This window comes from Ptychodera flava, chromosome 19, assembly GCF_041260155.1.
Source record: "Ptychodera flava strain L36383 chromosome 19, AS_Pfla_20210202, whole genome shotgun sequence".
Taxonomy (NCBI): Eukaryota; Metazoa; Hemichordata; class Enteropneusta; family Ptychoderidae; genus Ptychodera; species Ptychodera flava.
In genome coordinates this window covers 14,487,707-14,509,868 of record NC_091946.1, presented here as the reverse complement: position 1 = coordinate 14,509,868, position 22,162 = coordinate 14,487,707, and the positions used below count along the sequence as shown (strand labels likewise).

The 22,162-nt window shown below is 38.5% G+C and overlaps 1 protein-coding gene and 1 long non-coding RNA gene across 2 annotated transcripts; both read left to right on the top strand.

Moving 5' to 3' along the window:
* The first annotated feature begins 2,341 nt into the window (after positions 1-2,341).
* LOC139118243 (uncharacterized) lies at positions 2,342-4,582 on the top strand. The gene is made up of 3 exons (XM_070681521.1): positions 2,342-2,520; positions 3,258-3,431; positions 4,308-4,582. The coding sequence occupies exons 1-3, from the start codon at positions 2,367-2,369 to the stop codon at positions 4,481-4,483; spliced, it is 504 nt and encodes a 167-aa protein (XP_070537622.1). The 5' UTR covers positions 2,342-2,366; the 3' UTR covers positions 4,484-4,582.
* A 1,612-nt stretch (positions 4,583-6,194) lies between these two features.
* On the top strand, positions 6,195-13,672 carry LOC139118658 (uncharacterized). Its single transcript, XR_011548773.1, has 3 exons — positions 6,195-6,323; positions 7,075-7,244; positions 11,121-13,672. It is a non-coding gene; the product is annotated as an uncharacterized lncRNA (long non-coding RNA).
* The last annotated feature ends 8,490 nt before the right edge of the window (positions 13,673-22,162 follow it).

The following is a 22,162-nucleotide window of genomic DNA, read 5'->3' as shown; positions in this document are numbered from 1 at the left end:
AAAATGATGAAAAAATGAAAGAAGAAAGATAAAAGGCTGAAAACCGGATGTCACTACATGATTCAATTTCATCGCAGCCAAGGCACCATGTCCAAAGACTTATTTGTCGCCATAGTTTACACACTGGATGGATAGACTATCGGTGTTTCGCTGTGTGTTAGCTGTTGTGAGCATCTGTTCGTTAAGTCATCCCTCTCTGCTACCCGGTTTGCTATTGGCAGACATTTCATTATTGTTCTTCGAGTGGATCTGGGATCAGCATGATGGAAGCGACGAAAGAACAGAACCAAGGAAAAGCGACGACGGCGAAGCTGCACGGCCCAACCAAAATTTCCATTTACACGACATCCCACAGGACACCAGAAAAACTTTAATAAATACCTGGACTTCTGTAAAAAGTAGAACGAGATCTCCTCGAAGGGAAACAGGTATATGGGGCAATATCAACTTGCAGGAAAATAGCACTAGTTTATTCATAACTGGCAATGGCTGTGTATAAAGCAAACTAAACTACAAATTAAATCTCGCCAGTTTATTCTATGCACAGTATCCAAAAACCTTCTCTGCGCTGTACTAGAAATTAAAAGTGTTAGAACAAAATGTGACATATGTTCCGGTCAATTGGAAATACTTATCTTCATAGCCGTTGTATCGTACAGCAAATAAAATACAGCTCTGTGTTTGTTGGTGTGTATTATTATTTTTGTTTATTCATTCTTTATGTTTTTGTATTATTAACACATTATACACACACACATATCTATCTATCTATCTATCTATCTATCTATCTATCTCTCTCTCTCTCTCTCTCTCTCTCTCTCTATATATATATATATATATATATATATTAGTGTGTGTGTGTGTGTGTGTGTGGTGTGTGTGTGTACATTTTTTAATCATATTTCCATATGAAAGCAGCGTGTATTTTGTCATTTAGCCAAGAATACTATTCCCGAGTATGTTGTTTCGTTTTGCCCTGATAAGACGTCCAGTGATTAAAGGGCCAGTTGCTGCTTTCTCAGATTTCTTCAATATCAATCACGTGATCTACGCATGTGCCCCACGACATTTCGTTACCAAGTCACGGGCAAAACAACGTCGTCGTCTGCAGTGCACGCGGTACGCACACACTACCCGTCAGCTGGAAACTTTAATATGTACATGACCGGATATGACATCATTTGATAGAAAAGTTGATTTTGTTTCATTATTTTTGGTTCCAGTGTCCATTGATGGCTTTTGTCCTAAAATTTAGCTTGCAAACACAGCGTCAATGCATTTGAATCCTGGTCCGGACCAGAATTCACTAGTGGTCAACAATGGCAATGCAAATTAATCAAATGGATAACAAACTTGGACATTTACTTAGAGCCAGACAAGCTAATGTGGTGTGACTTAAGAAAAAGAAACTGTGGTTGATCTTAAAAACAGAATTAGAGCAAAAAGAAATCGTCAAAAGTTACAGCTTCCGGCCTTTAAAAGTTATCCAGACTTGTGGAAATTATCTAACATGGATTGTAGGCAATCGTGTAGCCTGTTTGAAGTCAATACACTTAGCTTGGTATGATTTCAATAAGCAAAATAGACAAGTGTCTATCACGGTGCATATACAACAATTAATATTTGATTTTTATTTATCTCACAAGCGTCAGCAAAACTACAACCCCGTCGTCACGGTATCATCTATCTCGGCCACTTTGTGTTGGTTGGAGGACCTAAATCTATGAAGTCACAGACAAGTGGACGTCCCGATGGCTCTAACATGTACCTTAAACCGGAACTTCTAAAACGCAACAAACGAAGAACTAATGCTGGTTTGTATCATGATGATTTAAGATTCTTTAGTCGAGTGATGAGTTGCCTGTCTTAATGTTACTCTCACTTTCCAACAACACAAATTAATGTCGCTTACAGATTTGCTGGTATTTTTTTTTCGGTTTCATTTCTGGAAGCAGACAACTTCTACCTTCCCCTCTGTCTTGAAGACAGACAGGTTTGCAATGCCTTGCTGCCAAACTTCCTACCAGATAAGACGGTATTTTGGGGACTTGAATGGCGCATGTGCACAAAGAGTTGCTTGAAATTAAGAATATTAACCCTTTAGGGCCTAAACCTTATAAATTAATAGAGGCAATTCAGGTATGTTTGTCAGAAAGTAAGAACTGAAAGAATGAAATTCACGCAATATTTAGTGTTGTCTCTATTTGTTTTATTTTCCTATTTATTTGTTTGACAATCTTTGCTCGTTTTGTTTTTGTTTGATTATGTGTTTGATTGTTTCTTCAAACGTATATGCTGTGGCATCTTGTATTTTTCTTCTTTTAATTCTTCTAGAAAACCAACTGCGAAATCCAAATCTCCCAACTATGGTAAAAGTGAGGCCAAAGCTACCAGATTACTCGACATCAATTGCGTACGCTTCACGAGACTTGGGGGATAACTTGAACAGATTTGTCGTCAGCCCACCGATGAAACGACAACGTCACATCAGGATGGGAATAACGAAACTCAACGCACAAGGTAAGCCGCTGATGTTACTTTGTCTGACAATCACACAGATCCCCTGTACCACTGCCTTTCTGTATTGTAAATGACCATTTGCCCTCCTGACATCGGGCAAACGGTCTCCTGTCTCGAGGGTATACAGTACCTTATTTGGGATATGATGTTTTTATTACATGCCACTCTTACATAGTTTTCACTCCATTTTTTTTGGTTTACATAAAAATGACAACCGTATGCTTAACTTCCGTGATAAACGAAAACCTGTTGAAAAAATACAACTATTTTCATCATCGAATGGCTCATTGAATCACTGATGTGTGGTGATGGCATTTCTATGCATAATGTTGTAAAAACAGTATTTCCTATGTAAAACATATAATTTGATCATTTTTAAATCCCGAATTGTCAACTTGAAAATACTAGTTGTGCCGGTTGACCTTCAGTCAAACGAGGTACGATTACTATGTCGCCCCGACGTCATCAGCAAGTTACCATCGAATCCTATTGCGCGACGTTCGATATACAAGGCATTTAATAAAGTGCTTTCGTGCTCTCTGCAAATCTGGAAGTTAGAAATGACTTGAAGACTCTGTGAAAAGTGTCATTGTGTAGATCAACTATATCACCATGGTAATCTGTGATAATGGTAATCTAGGGAGATATGTCCCGCTTTGATCATCGCATCTCCTGATTGACATCGTTGACGTCATAGAGCGTGTGATGACGGAATGCATACTTTGAATCCCTTTCAGATTCACCGATACTGCAACCGCCTCTGGCCCCAGACGAAAATGTTTCAGCACCCTTCTTCAACCCCGGAAAACTTAGCGTTGAGTCTCTTCGGATTATCAGACAATGTGCAGCCAATATCATAAATGGAACAAATAATCGTACAGCCCAAAAACCTTTGATTGATCTATCAAAAGGTGTGGTACGTTATTTACAAAAAGGTTATAATTCATAATTTTCACGATACCTTAGGCTATGCAAATACAGAATCGGTGCGCCCTCAGTTGGCGAGCTTTACAAATCCTTCGATGGCAATCTAATTAGAGTAGAGACATCTGTTGGGCTCTTGATTCAATGGGTCTTGAGAACGATTTATAAAGGAATTTGATGAGGCAAAAAAAGAAAAACACATCCAGTTTCTCATCCGCGAGTAGGTCGATATAGACTAGCCACGTGAGCCCATTTTTTCTCTACGTTCGCTTGCAACACACGACAGATAATGTAGAATTACGTGTATGCAGTTCTCAAAAGAAAAATATTATCATAGTACTTTTCTTTGCGTCTCGGGAATACCGCTGCACGTAGACGTCCCCGCTTTTCCTATTTCCATATCGGAAACACAACTCTTATTGTTCGTTGTTCTCTCTTTACTTATTCTTTTTCTTATTCTTTTCAAAAATGTAACTTTTGCAGCCCAGTATGCATGGCATACGAAACTAAGTGCGTCTGTCCTTAACCTCATCCCCTGAACGAAAGATTGCAAGCAATGTGAAAATACGACAACGAACTTGAACTATGACTTGAGTTTCCCAAAACGCGATTACTTGCAGAAACGGGTTGCTTGAGGTTTCTCTTGCTAAAAGCACGTTTTGCACATGTACAAAACAAATCTGGGCGGTGATTTAGTCTCAATCACGTCAAATGACTTTGACCGTGAAATATTGTTAGTGTGAATTAGCGTACGATAATCGAAACAGACCTTTCGTCTAGCCACTCTCGCCCGCAATGAGTTGCGTTGTCATTCTTGTGTTTACCCAAAATACAGAAAAAGATTCCCAAACTTCTTGTTTCAGATGCCGCTGAGCTACCATCAACCGAACAACGGTCGTTCTTCAAGGTTGATACGTCGCCAGAATATCTGGAAGCACTGGACGAACGCATCTACAGATTGAAGAAAATTTCAAAATGTGCGCGTATTATCATCGATGACTTGACGGAAACTCAACCCTGCTTCAGTAAACATGGCTAAAACTAACAGGGACGAGTTGGAAAAGACTGTGAATTGTAATAAGCCCATTAGTCTTAGAACTTTGATACCAGTGTAAAAAAGTCCGAAATCTTGCAATTCAAGGCTGTGAAAATTTATAAAATAAATGAAATAGTTGATTGAAACCGGGTATATTTCATGTCATGCTTTGTTTTTCAAATGTGATTTTAGAAACTACATGAAACTTGGTTTACACAGAGTTTCGGGTACTGCCGAGTTTCACAATTGACAGCCTATGCCATCATGCAGCTCCGATTGATTTCCGTTGGCCAATGAATGATAAAATATATAATCACGTTTATTTTTTTCCCAATAACAGCAAATTTCACTCAAGCATATGCGTGTAGGCCTATGAGTAAATAGGGATATGATCGCCATCATGTATAGGCCTAAGATCATAGAATCGTCTTGTTCTGTAGTTAGTGAACAATATTGTGGTAACATGAAAATATTAATGCAGCCTGAGTGATAGCACAGTGAAATTTTAGTACTGTAAGTAAAATTCATGGCATTTTATTCTGAAGTTAGGACTTATAAATGTAACATTATCAAATGTTTTCGCTAAGGCAATTGAAAGTCATCGCGATAATGTTTCAGATCTATTACCGTACATTCATTAAATTCACTGCCCAGTTAATGTTTCGTGAAAATGGCGTACGTAAGGGGATAAGGAGAATTATGAGAAGAAATTATGACTTTTCACTGCCCAAAACTACAGCAAATATCGCAAATTAGAACCAACAACACCCTTCACACATACCACCACCACCACCACCACCATCATCATCATCATCATCACTTTCCACCACCGAGAAACAATTTAAAGGCCGCGCTCGTGAAATAAAACATTGGAAAAACACAAGTTATTTGCATGCAGTGTTATTATACACCCCTCGTGAAGGGACTTCTTATGGCAGTACTCCAACAGAGTCCTCAGAGCAATGACATGTTCAAGGCATGGCATTCTGATAAAAAAAATTGTATCTTCCCCGGGGGTACCGTTATTTATTATGGCCCTGAACTTTCCGAGAATAGTCCTGGTTGTCGACTGCAGTGCTGTAGCTCGAGGTTTCTTGCCCGAGTCACAGTCCCCTGTGATATAGTCCGCTCTCGGACTATGCGCCCATAAACGTGTGTACATATGCTTGAGAAATTCGGCCGAAAATCAAACGAATCGAGCGTTTTTGAAGCAAATTCAGTACCAGGTATGATTTTTGAGAATGATTGGGAACGATCGACGGTTAGATGATAGATGCTACTTTTCACAGTAAAATCGAACGTCGAAGATGACATGGTGGCATAATCCCTATACGAAATAGCCATTTGATTTCTGACCTTCTTTTTCTCAGGCATATATATGTACACACGCCTATGGGGCGCATAGTCCGAGAGCGGAATAGATCACAAGTGACTGAGTCCGACTGGGTACGTATGTTAGTGGGACGGCAAAACCAAATTCCGTCCGACAAACATACCCAGGCAAAACCTCGAGTTACAGCACTGCGGCTGCGGTCCGATTGTGGTTGTCCTCAGCTACGAGCTGGCGGCTGACCACATGTATACACAGCAGACACAGTGATAGGGTTAATGCGCGCGACAGGGAGCCTGTCACCTGGGAAATGGAATGTGTCATGTGGGAATGCTCACGTTTAGTCACTGAATATGACATCAAAGGTCATAGGCCAGGCTTTTGCGCAAGCGTATCCCTCAAATAATCGCTGTTCGTACATCTCGAATGCTGCATCCGACTGTTGTTGTGTTGTGAGTTCGAAGCCGGTTCAAACCACCGTATTTGTTGGTAGAGAAAGTGCATGAGCACAAAGTGAGTATCATTTTTTATCAGTCATTTGTGATAGACTTGTAACAGAAGGGAATAACACGCAACAACTGTTGCAGCACGCTAAACCGACTCATAGCAAATCGTGCGAGGGCAGTGTATGCGTATGTACTTACTGATTTACTACTTGATCGCCGGCTGGAGATAGGGAAAAAAGGAGTTATTGTGCTCACTGTACGACCATCGTCAGTGAACCATGGACGGAGTGCAATTTACAGGTACGAGCTGTGCTTGGCGTAATCCATGGATCGAGAAAGGTTCATGCATATATGCCTTTCACATTTTGGGGGCTGTGTCTCAAAGACATCTAAATTGAAGTTAACAAAACAAAAGGTAATGTGGCAGTCAACGTCAACCTCCACCCTCCCTATCTTGGGGCATAGTGGGGCTTTGGAAATAGTCTTATGAAATTTGTCAAATATCCCAACCCTGGGGCAAGACAATATGGAAAATCCCCACGTAATACAAGTAAATTCTCCACTCAATGGGAGGGGCATTTTTAAATTGTGTGCAAGTCCATGTAAGTGACTATGGGGATCAATATGAGGCAATTGTCCCACCTGCTCTGGCACAGTTTCATGGCAAATGCGGTCTAATCTCCTGAATTTGTCCCTTGTAGCCCGAGGTGGGTTTCCCAGGGGATCACATTGACTGCTGCATAATTCATTCATGAATGTTGGCTAATCAAGGTAAAGAAAGGCATCATTTTATATTCAAATATTTTGTCTCACTTTAGGATGCATACTTCAATAACAAAGAGGAATAATGCTGATAGCATAATGAGCTCTGGACAGGGCGAAATGTTCTGCACCATTTGCCCGCAAAGGATGTTCCAACCTACTGCTAACCCATGGAGAATAAAAAAACACATATCAGCCCATATAAATCCATCGATACCATGTGGAGGTAGGCAGCTAAATGTACATGTGTTTCTCTTTATTGTCAATGTTCTTTGCTGTGGAAAGTCTTTTACAAAAATGTTGTGTAAATGTTTCTTATTTTTACTAGCAGTCAAAAAGGATTGGTAAATTGCCGATTCAAGCAAATTTTTGTCATTTTCAGTCCACAAACTTGCATGTTCCAAACTCTTCTTACACAGTGAAGGATGCTCCTTAACAATGTAAATCAATTGCTGTTTTGAAAAGTTTATATCATATTATGCTTATATTTTCCCTCATTATATCTTAGTCGTAAACATACTAATTAAGTATTGGAAGGGGTGTCTAAATTTTTCGGCTGACTCGCAGCGTGTTTGCAAGGTACGTTATATCTGATTGGTCGATTGTCACTATTCACAGCCACTTAGGGAGTCTATTTGTATTGTTTTCATTATATTGGTAAGATTCAGCCACCCAATTGGATAACAGCTTCGAAATCGCTGCGAGTCGGCCCAAATTTTTCAACCATCATTGTTTTTACAAACCAGTTTCCTCTAATAATTTCATTCATCAATTCAAATTAACAGCATTTGGAGTCACCAAAGTACCTCTAGTACTTATACTAAGATTTTCCTCACATCTACTTCCAATATAAGGCTGGAATTCCTCAATGTCTAACTTGTCATGATACTGCAGTCAAAGCTGTACCGTACCAGGCAATTTCATAAATGACATGGGACTTTTGTCTCTCAATTGATATAGAGATCAATAGGAGTCACAATCTTCATGTGGCTGTCTGTCATGTGGGAAAAGAGTGTTTCTCAACACAGCTCCAACCCCCATATTTTGTGTCTTACACATCTTCTCCTATCTTTTAATGTTTGCTGACCTATTACATTTTCATTTTGTTGTATCACTTGTAATTTAGTCCTTTGGGAGTCACACACCTGTCACGTGGGAATGGAGAGTTTCTCAACACAGCTCCAACCCCGTATTTTGTGTTTTACACATCTTCTCCGATCTTTTAAGTTTTCCTGACCTATTCTGAACCCTTTTTAATAATTGCACTTGAATTTTGTTGTATCACTTGTAATTTAGACCTTTGGGAGTCACATACCTGTCACGTGGGAATGGAGAGTTTCTCAACACAGCTCCAACCACAATATTTTGTGTCCGACACATCTTTCCTATCTTTTAAGTTTTCCTGACCTATTCTGAACCCTTTTTAATTATTGCACTTGAATTTTGTTGTATCACTTGTAATTTAGACCTTTGGGAGTCACATACCTGTAACGTGGAAATGGAGAGTTTCTCAACACAGCTCCAACCACAATATTTTGTGTCTGACACATCTTCTCATATCTTTTATGTTTCCTGACCTATTCTCAACCCTTTTTAATTATTGCATGTGAATTTTGTTGTAACCATTGTAATTTAGACCTTTGGGAGTCACTCACCTGTCATGTGGGAATGAAGAGTTTCTCAACACAGCTCCAACCACAATATTTTGTGTTTGACACATCTTTCCTATCTTTTAAGTTTTCCTCACCTATTCTGAACCCCTTTAAATTATCACATTTGAATTTTGTTTTATGACTTGTAATTTAGACCTTTGGGAGTCACACACCTGTCACGTGGGAATGGAGAGTTTCTCAACACAGTTCCAACCACAATATTTTGTGTCTGACACATCTTTCCTATCTTTTAAGTTTTTGTCACCTATCCCTTTAAATTATCACATTTAAATTTTGTTGTTTAACTTGTAATTTAGACCTTTGGGAGTCACACACCTGTCACGTGGGAATGGAGAGTTTCTCAACACAGCTCCAACCACAATATCATGTGTCTTACACATCTTCTCCTATCTTTTAAGTTTTCCTGACCTATTCTGAACCCTGCTAATTATCACATTTTCATTTTGTTGCATCTTTCTCATTTAGACCTTTGGGAGTCACACACCTGTCACGTGGGAATGGAGAGTTTCTCAACACAGCTCCAACCACAATATTTTGTGTTTGACACATCTTCTCCTATCTTTTAAGTTTTCCTAACCTATTCTGAACCCCTTCAAATTACTACATTTGAATTTTGTTGTAACCATTGTAGTTTAGACCTTTCGGAGTCACACACCTGTCACGTGGGAATGAAGAGTCTCGCAAAACTTCTTTAATCACTGGTATGGCATTATCTGTCAATGTTGAACTTCATGTTCTTTCCTGGTGACATAGTGTGAATCATTTTGAGCATTGACATGGGAATTTTGTTGTATTGATTGACATTTGGAGCATTTGGAGTCACACACCTGTCGTTTGGGAATGGAGAGTCTCTCAACACAGCTCTAACCACCATATTTGTGTGTCTTATAACATCTTCTATTATTTTATGGTTTCCTGATGTATTTTGAACCACTTTTTATAATTACATTTGAATTTTGTTGTATCGATTGAAATTTAGAGCTTTTGGAGTCACACACCTGTCACATTGGAATGGAGAGACTCACATCATATCTCCAACCACTATGCATTACTTATGCATATCATGTTTTTCTCATTTTCTTTCTTGGTGACCTATTCTGAAACCGTTTGAGCATTGACATTGGAATTTTGTTGTATCAATTGACATTTGGAGCATTCAGAGTCACACACCTGTCACGTGGGAATGGAGAGTCTCAACATATCTCCAGCCACTTACTATAATGCTGTGACTTATTCTTGATATCCTACATTTATGTTTTTGTGAGCTATTCTGAACCAGTTTCAATAATCATTTTGGAATTTTAGTTATCTATTGACATTTGGAGCTGTCGGAGTCACACACCTGTCATGTGGATATGGAGACTCGCAAGACATCTAAAACTACTATATTGGTGTGACGTACAAATGTTCTCCTTCATTTTATTTTTAAGTTAGCTATTTTCAACCAGTTTGAGCAATGACATGGGAACTATATTCTATCAATTTACATTTGAAGCATTCGGAGTCACACACCTGTCATGTGGGAATGGAGACTCTCAACACATCTCCAGTCACTGTATTCGTTTGACTTATAAATGTTCTCTTTTAATTTATTTCTTAGTGAGCTATTCTGAATAAGTTTGAGGAATGATATGGGAATCTTATCCTATCTACTTACATTTGAAGCATTCGGAGTCACACCTGTCACATGGGAATGGAGAGACTCTCCACGCATCTCCAGCCACTATAATGGTGTGACTTACCAATGTTCTCCTTCATTTTATTTCTTGATGACACATTCTGTACATGTTTGAGCAATGACATGGGAATTTATTCTATCAACTTACATTTGAAGCATTGGGAGTCACACACCTGTCACATTTGAATGGAGACGTTCAACACATCTCCATCCACTACAGTGGTGTGACTTATTCATGTTCTTCATCAATCTAAGATTGTAGTGTGTGATCTATTCTGAACCAGTTTGAGCAATGACATTGGATATCTGTATTGCTATTTGGCCCAGTCGGAGTCATACACCTGTCACGTGGGAATGGAGTCTCTCTCATACCACATAAAACCTCATAATGACCATCATCCTTGTCACTTATACCAAAACTTTCACAAACAGTGCATGAATCTCTTGTAACAATACTCACAGCAATCATGTAGATATCAAGATAATGGGAATTTTAACATTCAGTCAATTTCTGTGAGCAATGAGAAATAATGATGATGTAACTATGCACTCACAAAACATATTTCCTGTACAGCTGATGTGTTGTAAGAGTATTTTGAAGAGACATTGATTTGAGAAAGTTAATAATGCATTTTATCATACACTTTAACACCTCTTACCATCCCCCGTCAAAACATCAGATTTTCATTGTTGCAAAACACTACACAGGTATATTAAGTTGTCTTGCTATGTTTTTCTTTTTTGTACTCAGATTGGCTGTTGACTATGTAGACGAGATACTTTGCAAAGAAGCAGTTGTCTTGTGTCAAGAAGGAAAGGCATAAGCCTGAAGATGCAGACATTAGCTTTGTATAGTAATAGAGATTTTGCACATATGAGGGTTGGGTGAAAAGTTTTGAGCCTAACTATGAAGGAGCAATGCCAGATCAATGAAGCTTGCTTTGAATATATTTCAACTCTTCAGATGACAACCTAGAAAAGGGACAAACTATCAATGGAGAGTACTATTCTAACCAGTTGAGGGAGTTTCGGGAGGCTGACAAAAATACGACGAGGGAAAGTTGAGAAAAGGTGTCTTGTTCCATCTGGACAATGCTCCACCTCACAAGTCAGTCATTGACATGGCAACAGTGCATGACTGCGGCTTCAAACTCATTCTACGTGCCCACCATACTCTCCTGACCTAGCACCCTCAGACTTTCATCTCTTCCCCCACATGAAGAAATAGTTAGCTGAAAAGCATTTTGTATTTTTAAGGTATTTTTTGTCATTTTTGGTCAAAAATATTTTTCATAAAAAAATAATTGTCATAGCTTTGATATTTAGTATACAGGTTCAAAGAAGTTATCAACATTTAATATATTCAAAATATGATGAAATGTACAATTTTATAATATTGGAGCAATATTTGCCATTTTTGGTCAAAAAGTGTGTTTCTAAAACCTGCTTGTCTGATAGCTTTGATATTTGGTATACAGGTTCCTATAGGTCATCCTAGTGTGATATATTGACATTGTGATGAAATCTTCTATTTTGTATTTTGACACAAGTTTTACCATTTTTTGTCAATAACTTTGTTTTGCAAAAGTTACTCATCTGATAGCATTTTTGTCAAACTGCCTGTATAAGTGTCCACCTAGTGTCAGAGACAGATGGCAAAGACACTGTAGGTATAAATGACAGTTTTCTATGCTTGCTACTGATGAATGTCTGTGTAAATATGGATCTGTAATGAAACATTCTTCTGTCATAACATTACATTGTATTGCCAAGGGACCTCTGCACTCAGTATATATTTGGTGTTATGCTATGTACGTCCTCTATACTGTCCATGCCTAAAGTAGCTACAGGGACTTTGACCCTATGTTTCATTGTTCTCCTTGTGTAACGGTAGTTCTAGTCTGTTTGTACATCACTGTATTTAGACAAAATGAATACAACCTGAAAACTCTTGCATGGTAAGCCATGACCATGTTGTATTACCTATGTGGTCCAGTATTTTCAAATAGCTCAGACGTAGTACACTCTGACTCAAAATATTTAGCTATGAAGTATTTCACATGCTCTGCTTCAAATGCGTGATTGACATAGCTACGTCCAGAACACTACAGTATGTATTTACAAAATGGGAACACGATTAGAAACAAGAAGTGACATAAATGTGAAACACAAAGTTCAGTTCTAAAGAGAACAAGTGATTGATCTTCATGAAACTTGTGGAAAGAGCATTGGTTGCACTGAACTGTTAGCAGAACAGGAAACAGGCAAGCTGTGTAATTGAGGAGTTGCCAACAATGTCAGGTGTAATTATCATCTAGGCTGTAAATGATTAAAAAGGGAAACTCAAGCAAATTGCTAAAACTCTGTAACCACGTACCAGATTTTGTTGAAAATTTGTATGCAGGTTCTTTATGGTGATTCTAGTTACATTTGTTCAACTTGTGGTTAAAGTTTTGAAAATTGTCTTTGCGATAAATTTTCCCTTTTTTGGGTCAAAATCTTCTCATCATACGGTAAGGTGTTCATCAAATTGCTTTTAAACTTGGTACGCATGATCCCGGGGTTCGCCTTTGTAAGATATGTTCTAATTGTGGTAAAATTTTTATATTTGTATTTTTGGGGGTTTTTTTTGCATTTTTGCTCAAAAAATCATTTTCTCTGAATTAACTATTTGATTTATTGTAACTATTATTGTAACCATCAATATTAGTAAGATTGAGTGTATGAGTAGCACAACAGGAAGCTAAACTCGTTATGAACTGAACAAAATTCATGTGATTGAAGTTTAAGCACATCATGTTACAAGTGAATTATGCAAATTTACCATGCAGTAGTCAATCAGTACCAGCAAATACCCGCCTTTTTTAATGTAGGATATTTGTAAGACTTTATATAAATACAGCCACACAATTCTGACAAATAGAATACATTGGTACTATGCAGGGTCCATAACACTCATGGAAAGTCCTAAACAATATTATAATGTTGAAGCTTCCCATAAAGTTCATTAAAATAGTAATTTTGTCCTGAAAGTCATTGACAATTGATTATTCGCATACAATTTCAACTGACATAAGCATCAAAAGTGATATATTGTGAAGTGGTATGTTGCATTCTGAAAGTGTGCTTTTAAATTGCCATTGAAAGCATGGAAACTCTTTACATTTTATTTCGCTTTGATTAGGTGAAAACTTTTTTACCACTGCTTGTTCCACGTTAACTTTTTAACTTACAATTTTTTATGAGTGAAAAATACATTGAGTATTGTTACATTATTCAAAATAATAAAATTTATGAAAGGTATCATATTGTGTGTTGTCATAATTCCAGTGTTATTTGTCAATCATACATAAATCATGATATCATACGTAAAGGATTATGACTTCTTTCACATTCTGTAATTCATTTTCGGGTGATTTGACCAATTGATAAATCACTACCATCAGTATTCTATTAATAGTATATTTGTGTATCAGCTATCGAACTGCCAACTGTCGGTTTCTGTAACACACAAGTAAAATTATCAAATAAATAGCGAATAGTATGGAGGATGATTCCTTGTTAAAGATACAATGAGAATGTGAAACAAATATGGCTGATGTCCATCAATGAGACATAGATGTAACAAAATAGGCACAACTTTTGTCAGTATATTACAGTTTACGGACAAGACCACATACTAACTTTCTCAGACTTTTAACTCCTGATGAAGGGGTAAAAGATATACTACGCATTTGCTGTACAATCGGGCCAATCCTGATTTACCAGCTGATCTCCATGTAGTGTAAAGCAGGGCCTGCAGTGTTTCATCCAGACAGAGGGATTCCCCCTCTGTTGACATGTTGGCATTTGTCAGGGGAGCGAGGCCCTCCCAATGAAATGGTGCTAGTTACACCTTAGAGATACAAGTAGAACACATGAACTGGTGAAATCACCCCTGTAAATGTTCTGGTAAAGGGGGAATCCCCCTGATTATGCCATCCTGGATGAAACATTGTACAAGCTGCTGTATATGCTTCTTTGACAACATCACTCCAACCCGGTATTGAATGATAGTGCTTTTGGTTTTCTTTAATTGAATACATCATCACTTGCCTTGGTCAACGCATTACAAATTGAGTTACAAGTTGAACACAGTGGAATTTGATTGAGTGTCCGGTTTGCCTTGCAGAGCTCGACGAGTCTACATGTTGCTTATCATTAGAAAAGTAAACATTTGCAACAAATTGAGTCTTCGTCTTTGGTTGGTGTTAGATTACAGCGCGCGGCAAACGTTTCCATACACTGTCTCGTCACGATCACTGCAGTCGTTTCAGCATGTCACTGACAACAAGCATAACACTGCACTACATGCACACCATCAGTTTTCTTTTAGGTGTTTACTTTAAATTGGGAACTTTATGAAGAAACAAGTAAATTCTTTAAAAAAAAACCTTTCTTCTCCTCTCGATGTCAGCAATCACGACAACAGTTCCTTCAGCATGCAGTCTGTAGCATTGCGAGTGCAGTCTACTCTATCAACAAGTTTGACACGATACAACACTGAATATTGTCAACCAGAAAATGCTAAACACTCCTAAATGAAACTTTAATCCCGCTTTCTCTTTTGTCTCAGCTAAATGAAACTTTCTCAATTGACACTTCTCTCTGAATTGACACTTCTCTGAGCTACAAAATAGACTTGAAGAAAAGTGTTGATTTTGCACAGGCAAGTGCAATTCAATCAACACGGTACATTTTGTGCCGGCGCCATTGAATAACACACCAAGTGTTTCTGAAATAATTCACCGTATTTTGGCACTTAATTTCCCGGACGGCATCATACACGGCAACGGGTTAGCATGGAGGGGACGATGATATCTCTCTGCCTTCAAAATATTCTTTTCCTTGCTGAAAAAATACAATGTTTCACTGTAATAAAACGCCGAGAGTCAGTCCGGTTGATGTTGAGGACTTTCCTCGAGATATAGATCCGACACTCGAAAATATGCCAGTGAGTTTTGTCTGAGTTATATTTCCCAAATCAAAGTACACAAAGCTGTAGCTGAAAGAAAACTTTGATGATGTGCTATAGCTATAGTGCGGTGTCAAGCTTGTTGTGCATGAGTGGCATGCTGAAACCATAGGGGATTCAATCTCCGATGATGACGATGATGATGATTAAATTTTAAAAATGAAGATAAATAAACATATATTTGGACTCAGTAAATTTGTTGTTATTGTTGTTGTTATTGTTGTTGTCGTTGTTGATACTATTTGCAGAAAAGAACAAAGTATGCGCTGCAAATTTCAACAAGCCTAACTATACATGTGCGTCGCAAATTCAATACAGCCTAACTATACATGTGCGTTGCAAATTCAATACAGCCTAACTATACATGTGCGTTGCAGCCTAACTATACATGTGCGTTGCAAATTCAGGCTGTATTGAATTTGCAACGCACATGTATAGTTAGGCTGTATTGAATTTGCAACGCACATGTATAGTTAGGCTGTATTGAATTTGCGACGCACATGTATAGTTAGGCTGTGTTGAAATTTGCAGCGCATACTTTGTTCTTTTCTGCAAATAGTATCAACAACGACAACAACAATAACAACAACAATAACAACAAATTTACTGAGTCCAAATATATGTTTATTTATCTTCATTTTTAAATATTTAATCATCATCATCGTCATCATCGGAGATTGAATCCCCTATGCTGAAACGACTGTCATTATTGTAGACGAGACAGTGTCTGGGAAACGTTCGCCGCGTGCGCTGTAATCTAACACCAAATACTCAATTTGTTGCAAATGTTTACTTTTCTAATGATAAGCAACATGTAGACTTGTCGAGCTCTGCAAGGCAAAACGGACACTCGATCAAATTCCACTGTAATATGATGACGAAAGAGCCTAGCCAGCTCTCTGTAAAAGACAGATATCGGCCACATTAAAAAGGTTCTTCATATACAAGCGATGGGTTGGGTCATCAACAATCAGGCCTACAATACATGATTTTCGTCATTATGCAGCGGCCTTTTAGAACGACTACCATAGAAAACTTTGGTCACAACTTTAAACACACACATATGTACACAGAAACAGATACACATACACATACATACATACATACATACACTCTTTAGAAATTACAGTGCTCAATGTTGAAGCAGAGCTTTATAAATTACTTCAAGTACAAAATAATATCAGATAAACCTTATGGCAATAAGTATGCAAGAAACTTAAGTAACAGATATAATATTGTAACAGATATAATTACTTTGTATTTGAAGTAATTCGTGTTATATATATATATATATATATATATATATATATATATATATATATATATATATATATATATATATATATATATATATATATAATCTATTATTATATATATATATATATATATATATATATATATATATATATATATATATATATATATATTTATATATATGAAACACATGCATTTCTATGGTAACATTTTGCAGTAAAAGGGGGCTCAGACAACGCTGTATAAAATATTTTTGCATCACTGTTTTGTCGACCATGATCTGGCTAACCCGGTAACCGGCATTACCGCGGCCCTCTCTCTCGAAAAATTGAACTCCTCGACACTCTTTCACTGCGTATTTCAATCGCCGACGACCTCGCACAAACCCTACGTTTAAATGCTCGTTTCTAAACAAAATTTACATTTCACATAGCCTGATTTCCATGATTTCCTATTTATTGCTTCACGCCGGTTTGATTATAAACGATACGTAAGTACAGAGAGCATACAGAGGGCCTGCGTCGCAATGCGGAAGTGCATATACGTGACCTGTCAAAATTTTCCCATATGACAGTCTCCTGGTGCGCGCGAACTCCATAAGTGGAATCGAATGAACACCAAACGCCACACTCCAAACAGTGGCGGCGCTCCTACCGTTGAACTTGAGCAGGGGCGCGGTAGTTTTCCACCTTTGCGATGACCTCTTTTCAAACGTGAATTTTGCCAGCAAGTTGTGTATTTCTACCCAAGTATTATAGGCCTATATCACATGAAAGCTATTTCTATGACTTTTTTGTTTGATCAAGAAAATTGATGGGCGAAGAGTTTTCATGAAGATTGTAGTGAAAGTAAAGAAATTGGGTAAACTGACGTATAACAAAGTTTAAGTCAGAGTGGGAGGAGGCAATTGTCTAGGTGTCAACTGGCTGCAAAACTGTGTCTCACGTCTATGGGGCGAATAGTCCCAGAGCTGAATAGATCACGAGTGACTGTGGGCTGTCCAAGGATATTTTGCTCTGATGGCCAGTAAATTACATGTAGGCCTAAGGGATGGACCATTAGACCTTGGGAGGGGGGGTGGTCACAATGAAATTGTGAAATTTTTTTTTTTACTATTGTAAATTTCTGAAATTTTTTTTTCCAATTGAGATTAGCTGTGCAAATTTTTTTTTCAGAGTAAATTTTCAGATTTATAATTTTTTTTTAGTTCGTCGCTGTCTGAAGATAAAGAGGGCAAAGATGTGGTGCCAAGCACCACAAGCGGCCACACAAGCGGTCACGGGGGGGGGGGGGGGGGGTCAGGAGAGGGGTGTCCCCCTGCTGCTGTTGGAGCTTTTGAAAAATAGAGATTACAATGGTGTTATTTGGTGGCACTTGGGGAGTATTTTTGCGGGGGGAGGTCAGGAGGGGGTGTCCCCCTCCTGCCGTTGGAGCTTTTGAAAAATAGAGATTAAAATGGTGTTTTTTGGTGGCACTTGGGGAGTATTTTTGTGGGGGGTGGTCAGGAGGGGGTGTCCCCCTCCTGCCGTTGGAGCTTTTGAAAAATAGAGATTAAAATGGTGTTATTTGGTGGCACTTGGGGAGTATTTTTGTGGGGGGTGGTCAGGAGGGGTGTCCCCCTCCTGCCGTTGGAGCTTTTGAAAAATAGAGATTAAAATGGTGTTATTTGGTGGCACTTGGGGAGTATTTTTGCGGGGGGAGGTCAGGAGGAGGGTGTCCCCCCTCCTGCTGTTGGAGCTTTTGAAAAATAGAGATAAAAATGGTGTTATTTGGTGGCACTTTGGGAACATTTTTTTCGGATTACACATCTTCCTCTGAAACATGGTCTTCTTGCTCCTCAGTAGCTTCCTATAGTTTTGAAAATTGACTATTTTGGTTTCCTGGCTTCCCTTTCTACTGCGTGGTGAAATGCCTACATTTACCCCACCAAGCATCATGCATATCTCATGATTTACAATTGATTTTGACAAGCTGAGAAGCTAAAATAAGCTAAATAATATAGTTAAATTAGCATATTTGTGTTTTTAGAGCAATTGTTGCCCTTTTTTGATCAAACATCTATTTCTCTATAGCAGCATGTCCAAATTGATTGGATGTGTATAGATGTGGTAAAATTTCAATATTTGTCTTTTTAGGGCAATTTATGCCATTCATGGTCAAAAATCTGTATTCTCTGAAAGGGCTTGTCCAATTTCTTTGAAATTTGCTACACAAAAACGATTATTCATGCAGATTTATTCAGTATTTGCTATCGAGAAACTTTCAAAGTTCAACTCTTTGTGTGTTTTTGTGTTGGGATTTGTTGGATAGATGGCATTCTACGTAGTGTATTGTTGAATGTTAAAACATGTGTTGCTGTTGTTTTTTGAGGCTGTTTTTTGAGAAAAAGAATCGAAAATGCCTTTTTAAAAGCAAAATAATACATAATGACTTGATATGTTGTTTTATCATTATTGACGTGTTTCTACTTGTTCACCCATTCTTGCATTCATCATTGCAATAAAATGCTGTGAAAAAATGAAACTGATGTGGCCTGCATCTGTTTACCTTGATCTTAAAAGGCAAATACAACTTTCTGTCTTGACAACCATACCATAGTTTCAATGTTTTACCTAGTGTACCTGCTTGGTTTGTACGCAGGAAACAAGTAGAAAACAGGTTCTATAATTTCGTAATTTTCAAGTGATCAGAATACAAAAGTCCTGAAAAGATAAGATAATCACAACTTCCAGTATAAGGGATACAGTCACTCTAAATGTATAAATTAAAATTTAAAATGTGCCGGGAGGATGTACTAAAAAATACAGAAAGTTGCTTTCTGTCGGTAAAATCTAAAAAAATTCAAAATTTTAAAGACTTTTGCAGATTTTTTTTTACGCCTTTGTCTTCTTATTTATTTATTTTTTATTTTGCAAACTAGTTTGAAGATTTTTTTTTCCCTAACTTTCTGCTCTGAAATTTTTTTTTCTGTTTTTGACCACCCCCCCTCCCAAGATCTAATGGTCCGTCCCTAATACTGCGAGACACGTCTCCGAATTCGAAGAAGAAGAGATAATGACCGTAGTGACCTCTACGATGTTCTCCGTTCATCATATTTTTCAGGATTTGTGGATGTCATGTTTTCATTTTAAAGAAAGTACAGACACGTTCACTGTCAGCGCTGTGCCGCGTATTCCTTGTTCAAGTTGCCTGTTGGCTGGTCCCCGCCTCAGTGACAAGCCCAATGAGGCGGGTAAATATGGAAAAAAGCATACGAAATCTGATTGGTTGAACCATAGGGCGCTTTCATTGGATGTTCAATTTTACTTGGAAGTAAAGCTAAAAATATCAGAGAGTTGCATGATGCGAACGTGGCTAGAATTTAACCAAGTATTTAATAACCATACTTACAAGTTTGAAATATTCGCAGTTACCAGACTAGACTAAAAAGCACGCGAGAAAAAAGGATTCACTGTGTGCGGACATGCGCAATTAACAACTTCCGGGAGACCACCTTCAAAATGGCGGTTTGCCGGTGTACAGGGTGTCTTCGTCTACGTGCTGCTTGTCTGGTCACGGGATCTGGGAGACGCAGTGATCAGCTAAAGTTGACGGGAATCTTGAACCTCATGATACTGTGTGTGAAACCTCGCCCCCTGGGTCTCATAGCCAAATGTAAAATTCGTCTGCACAGTTCTCGGTGACAGCGAGGATAGAAAACTCTTCCGTACGCGTACGGCATAGGATGGTAGGTGTACGGTACATATAGGTAACCGTCAAGTCGTTGACCTCGAATCACTGTACTCTGGGCACCGTACTCCTCGCGGGACCTGACTTCGTCAGGTCAGTACGTGATCCATAGGTCTTTTTGACATTTCGTACTAACGCTGTCCCTGCTTGCATATGAAATTCGATACTCATGTTGGCGTATCAGGGATAGCCAGAACTGGAAGGCTAACCCGTAGTCCATGTACATATAATATTATATAGGGCTCAGCCCTTGGTGTCGCGCCAGGGGTTAAGATTGGCAATGTTATTTGTATTGATTCATGATAAACTGTAATTGTTACTTCATAAACGTTTATATGAAAACTATGCCCAGTTTCCCTCTGATGAAAGCAGTTCACGTACTTACACGACGTCAAACCCTGCAGCAGGGCAGGTATAGATTTTCTGTAGCGTGTAAAAATTTTGGACAAAAATTGGCAATTTTTACAATGATAACAGCCTATGGCGTTAAACAAGGGACGTATTATGCAATAATTATCATTGCAATGGTAACCGCACTGCCCACCTTCCACTTGAAAGCTGAAAACTATAGCGTTCCGTCTAAAAACTTGCAATTTTTGAATCTAATTATTGACACAGGGGGCGCTCTTCTATAATTCAATCCCAGCATTCTTTGCGTATGCCCCGTTCATATGCACGACAGTTTTCTCCGTTTATCTATATCAACGATACTTTGTATCAGCGACAAGGTGTATAATAACATTTACTGGCTAATAAAAGAGGTATATTTTATAAAAGGCATGTTATATCATAGTAATTTGTTTCGTATTTGTTTATTTACGAGTACTCAAAAAAAAAAAACATGGCGGCGCCCATCATGAGAAAGAAGGGTACACTTCCGGTTACTCGCATAGTATATTATGAATAAGCGCATGCGTAGTCAGTAAGCCGCTGGCGCGACTATTATACCGGTATTTAAAGGTCTGGTGAAATGGTCCCGTTCGTGTGACTGAATATCTTCCAGGGGGTCAATACTATTACACTCGCAACAGAATTGCAACCTAAAAGTACGCGCAAGTGTTAATTTTTTTGATATTTCTATGCGCGGCTTTCATGGGGTCATTTTGCGACACTCAGGTCACGCCCATAGCGGGGATAATGGTTGGCCGTCTGTGACGTCACAGGTGTGTTCATTTACATCGAATAGCGGTCCAACGCCGCCTTATCTCTGCCCGGTATCCGCTAACAAAACACTGTTCGCGCTGCCCATTTGCCACGTTCGCCAATGCGAATCGAAATCCGAAGTGGCGAAAAAAAATCGATCCTAATTTGCCACAGCGGCGAAACTGATTTTTGTTTAAAAATATGGTAAAATAAAGAAAAAACGTGGGTTTTTTAGTCTTTTGTTTAATCTGCGCTTCTCTCTCGGCGATTCGCAAAAACTGTCTACTTCCGTATTATTGCGTTCTTTCCGTCGTACGTATTTGCAATCGAGCCAAGTCTCGCGAGAGATTTGACGTCATTTAGTCTAGTGTACAGCATGCATAAATGGCTCTCGCGAGAATTGAAACTTAGACACACGCAATCGAGCCCTCGCGATAAATTTGACATCATTTTGTCTAGTGTACAGCGGGCATAGGAACGCTCGCTCGCGAGAATTGAAACTTTTGCTATACATAGCAGACATACGCATTTTAATCGAGGCAACAAGGTTCGGTGTTGCAGTTGATTTACATTGCGGTCTAGATGTTCTGTGTTGTGCATTTTAATCACGGTCTTCAACATTCCATGTTGCGGTCGATTTGCATCGCGGTCCT

Coding starts and splice junctions, on each gene's coding strand:
- LOC139118243 (XM_070681521.1), top strand. CDS start 2,367: ATGGTAAAAGTGAGGCCAAAGCTACCAGATTACTCGACATCAATTGCG. Junction 2,521..3,257: donor AACGAAACTCAACGCACAAG/GTAAGCCGCTGA, acceptor AATCCCTTTCAG/ATTCACCGATACTGCAACCG. Junction 3,432..4,307: donor TTTGATTGATCTATCAAAAG/GTGTGGTACGTT, acceptor TTCTTGTTTCAG/ATGCCGCTGAGCTACCATCA.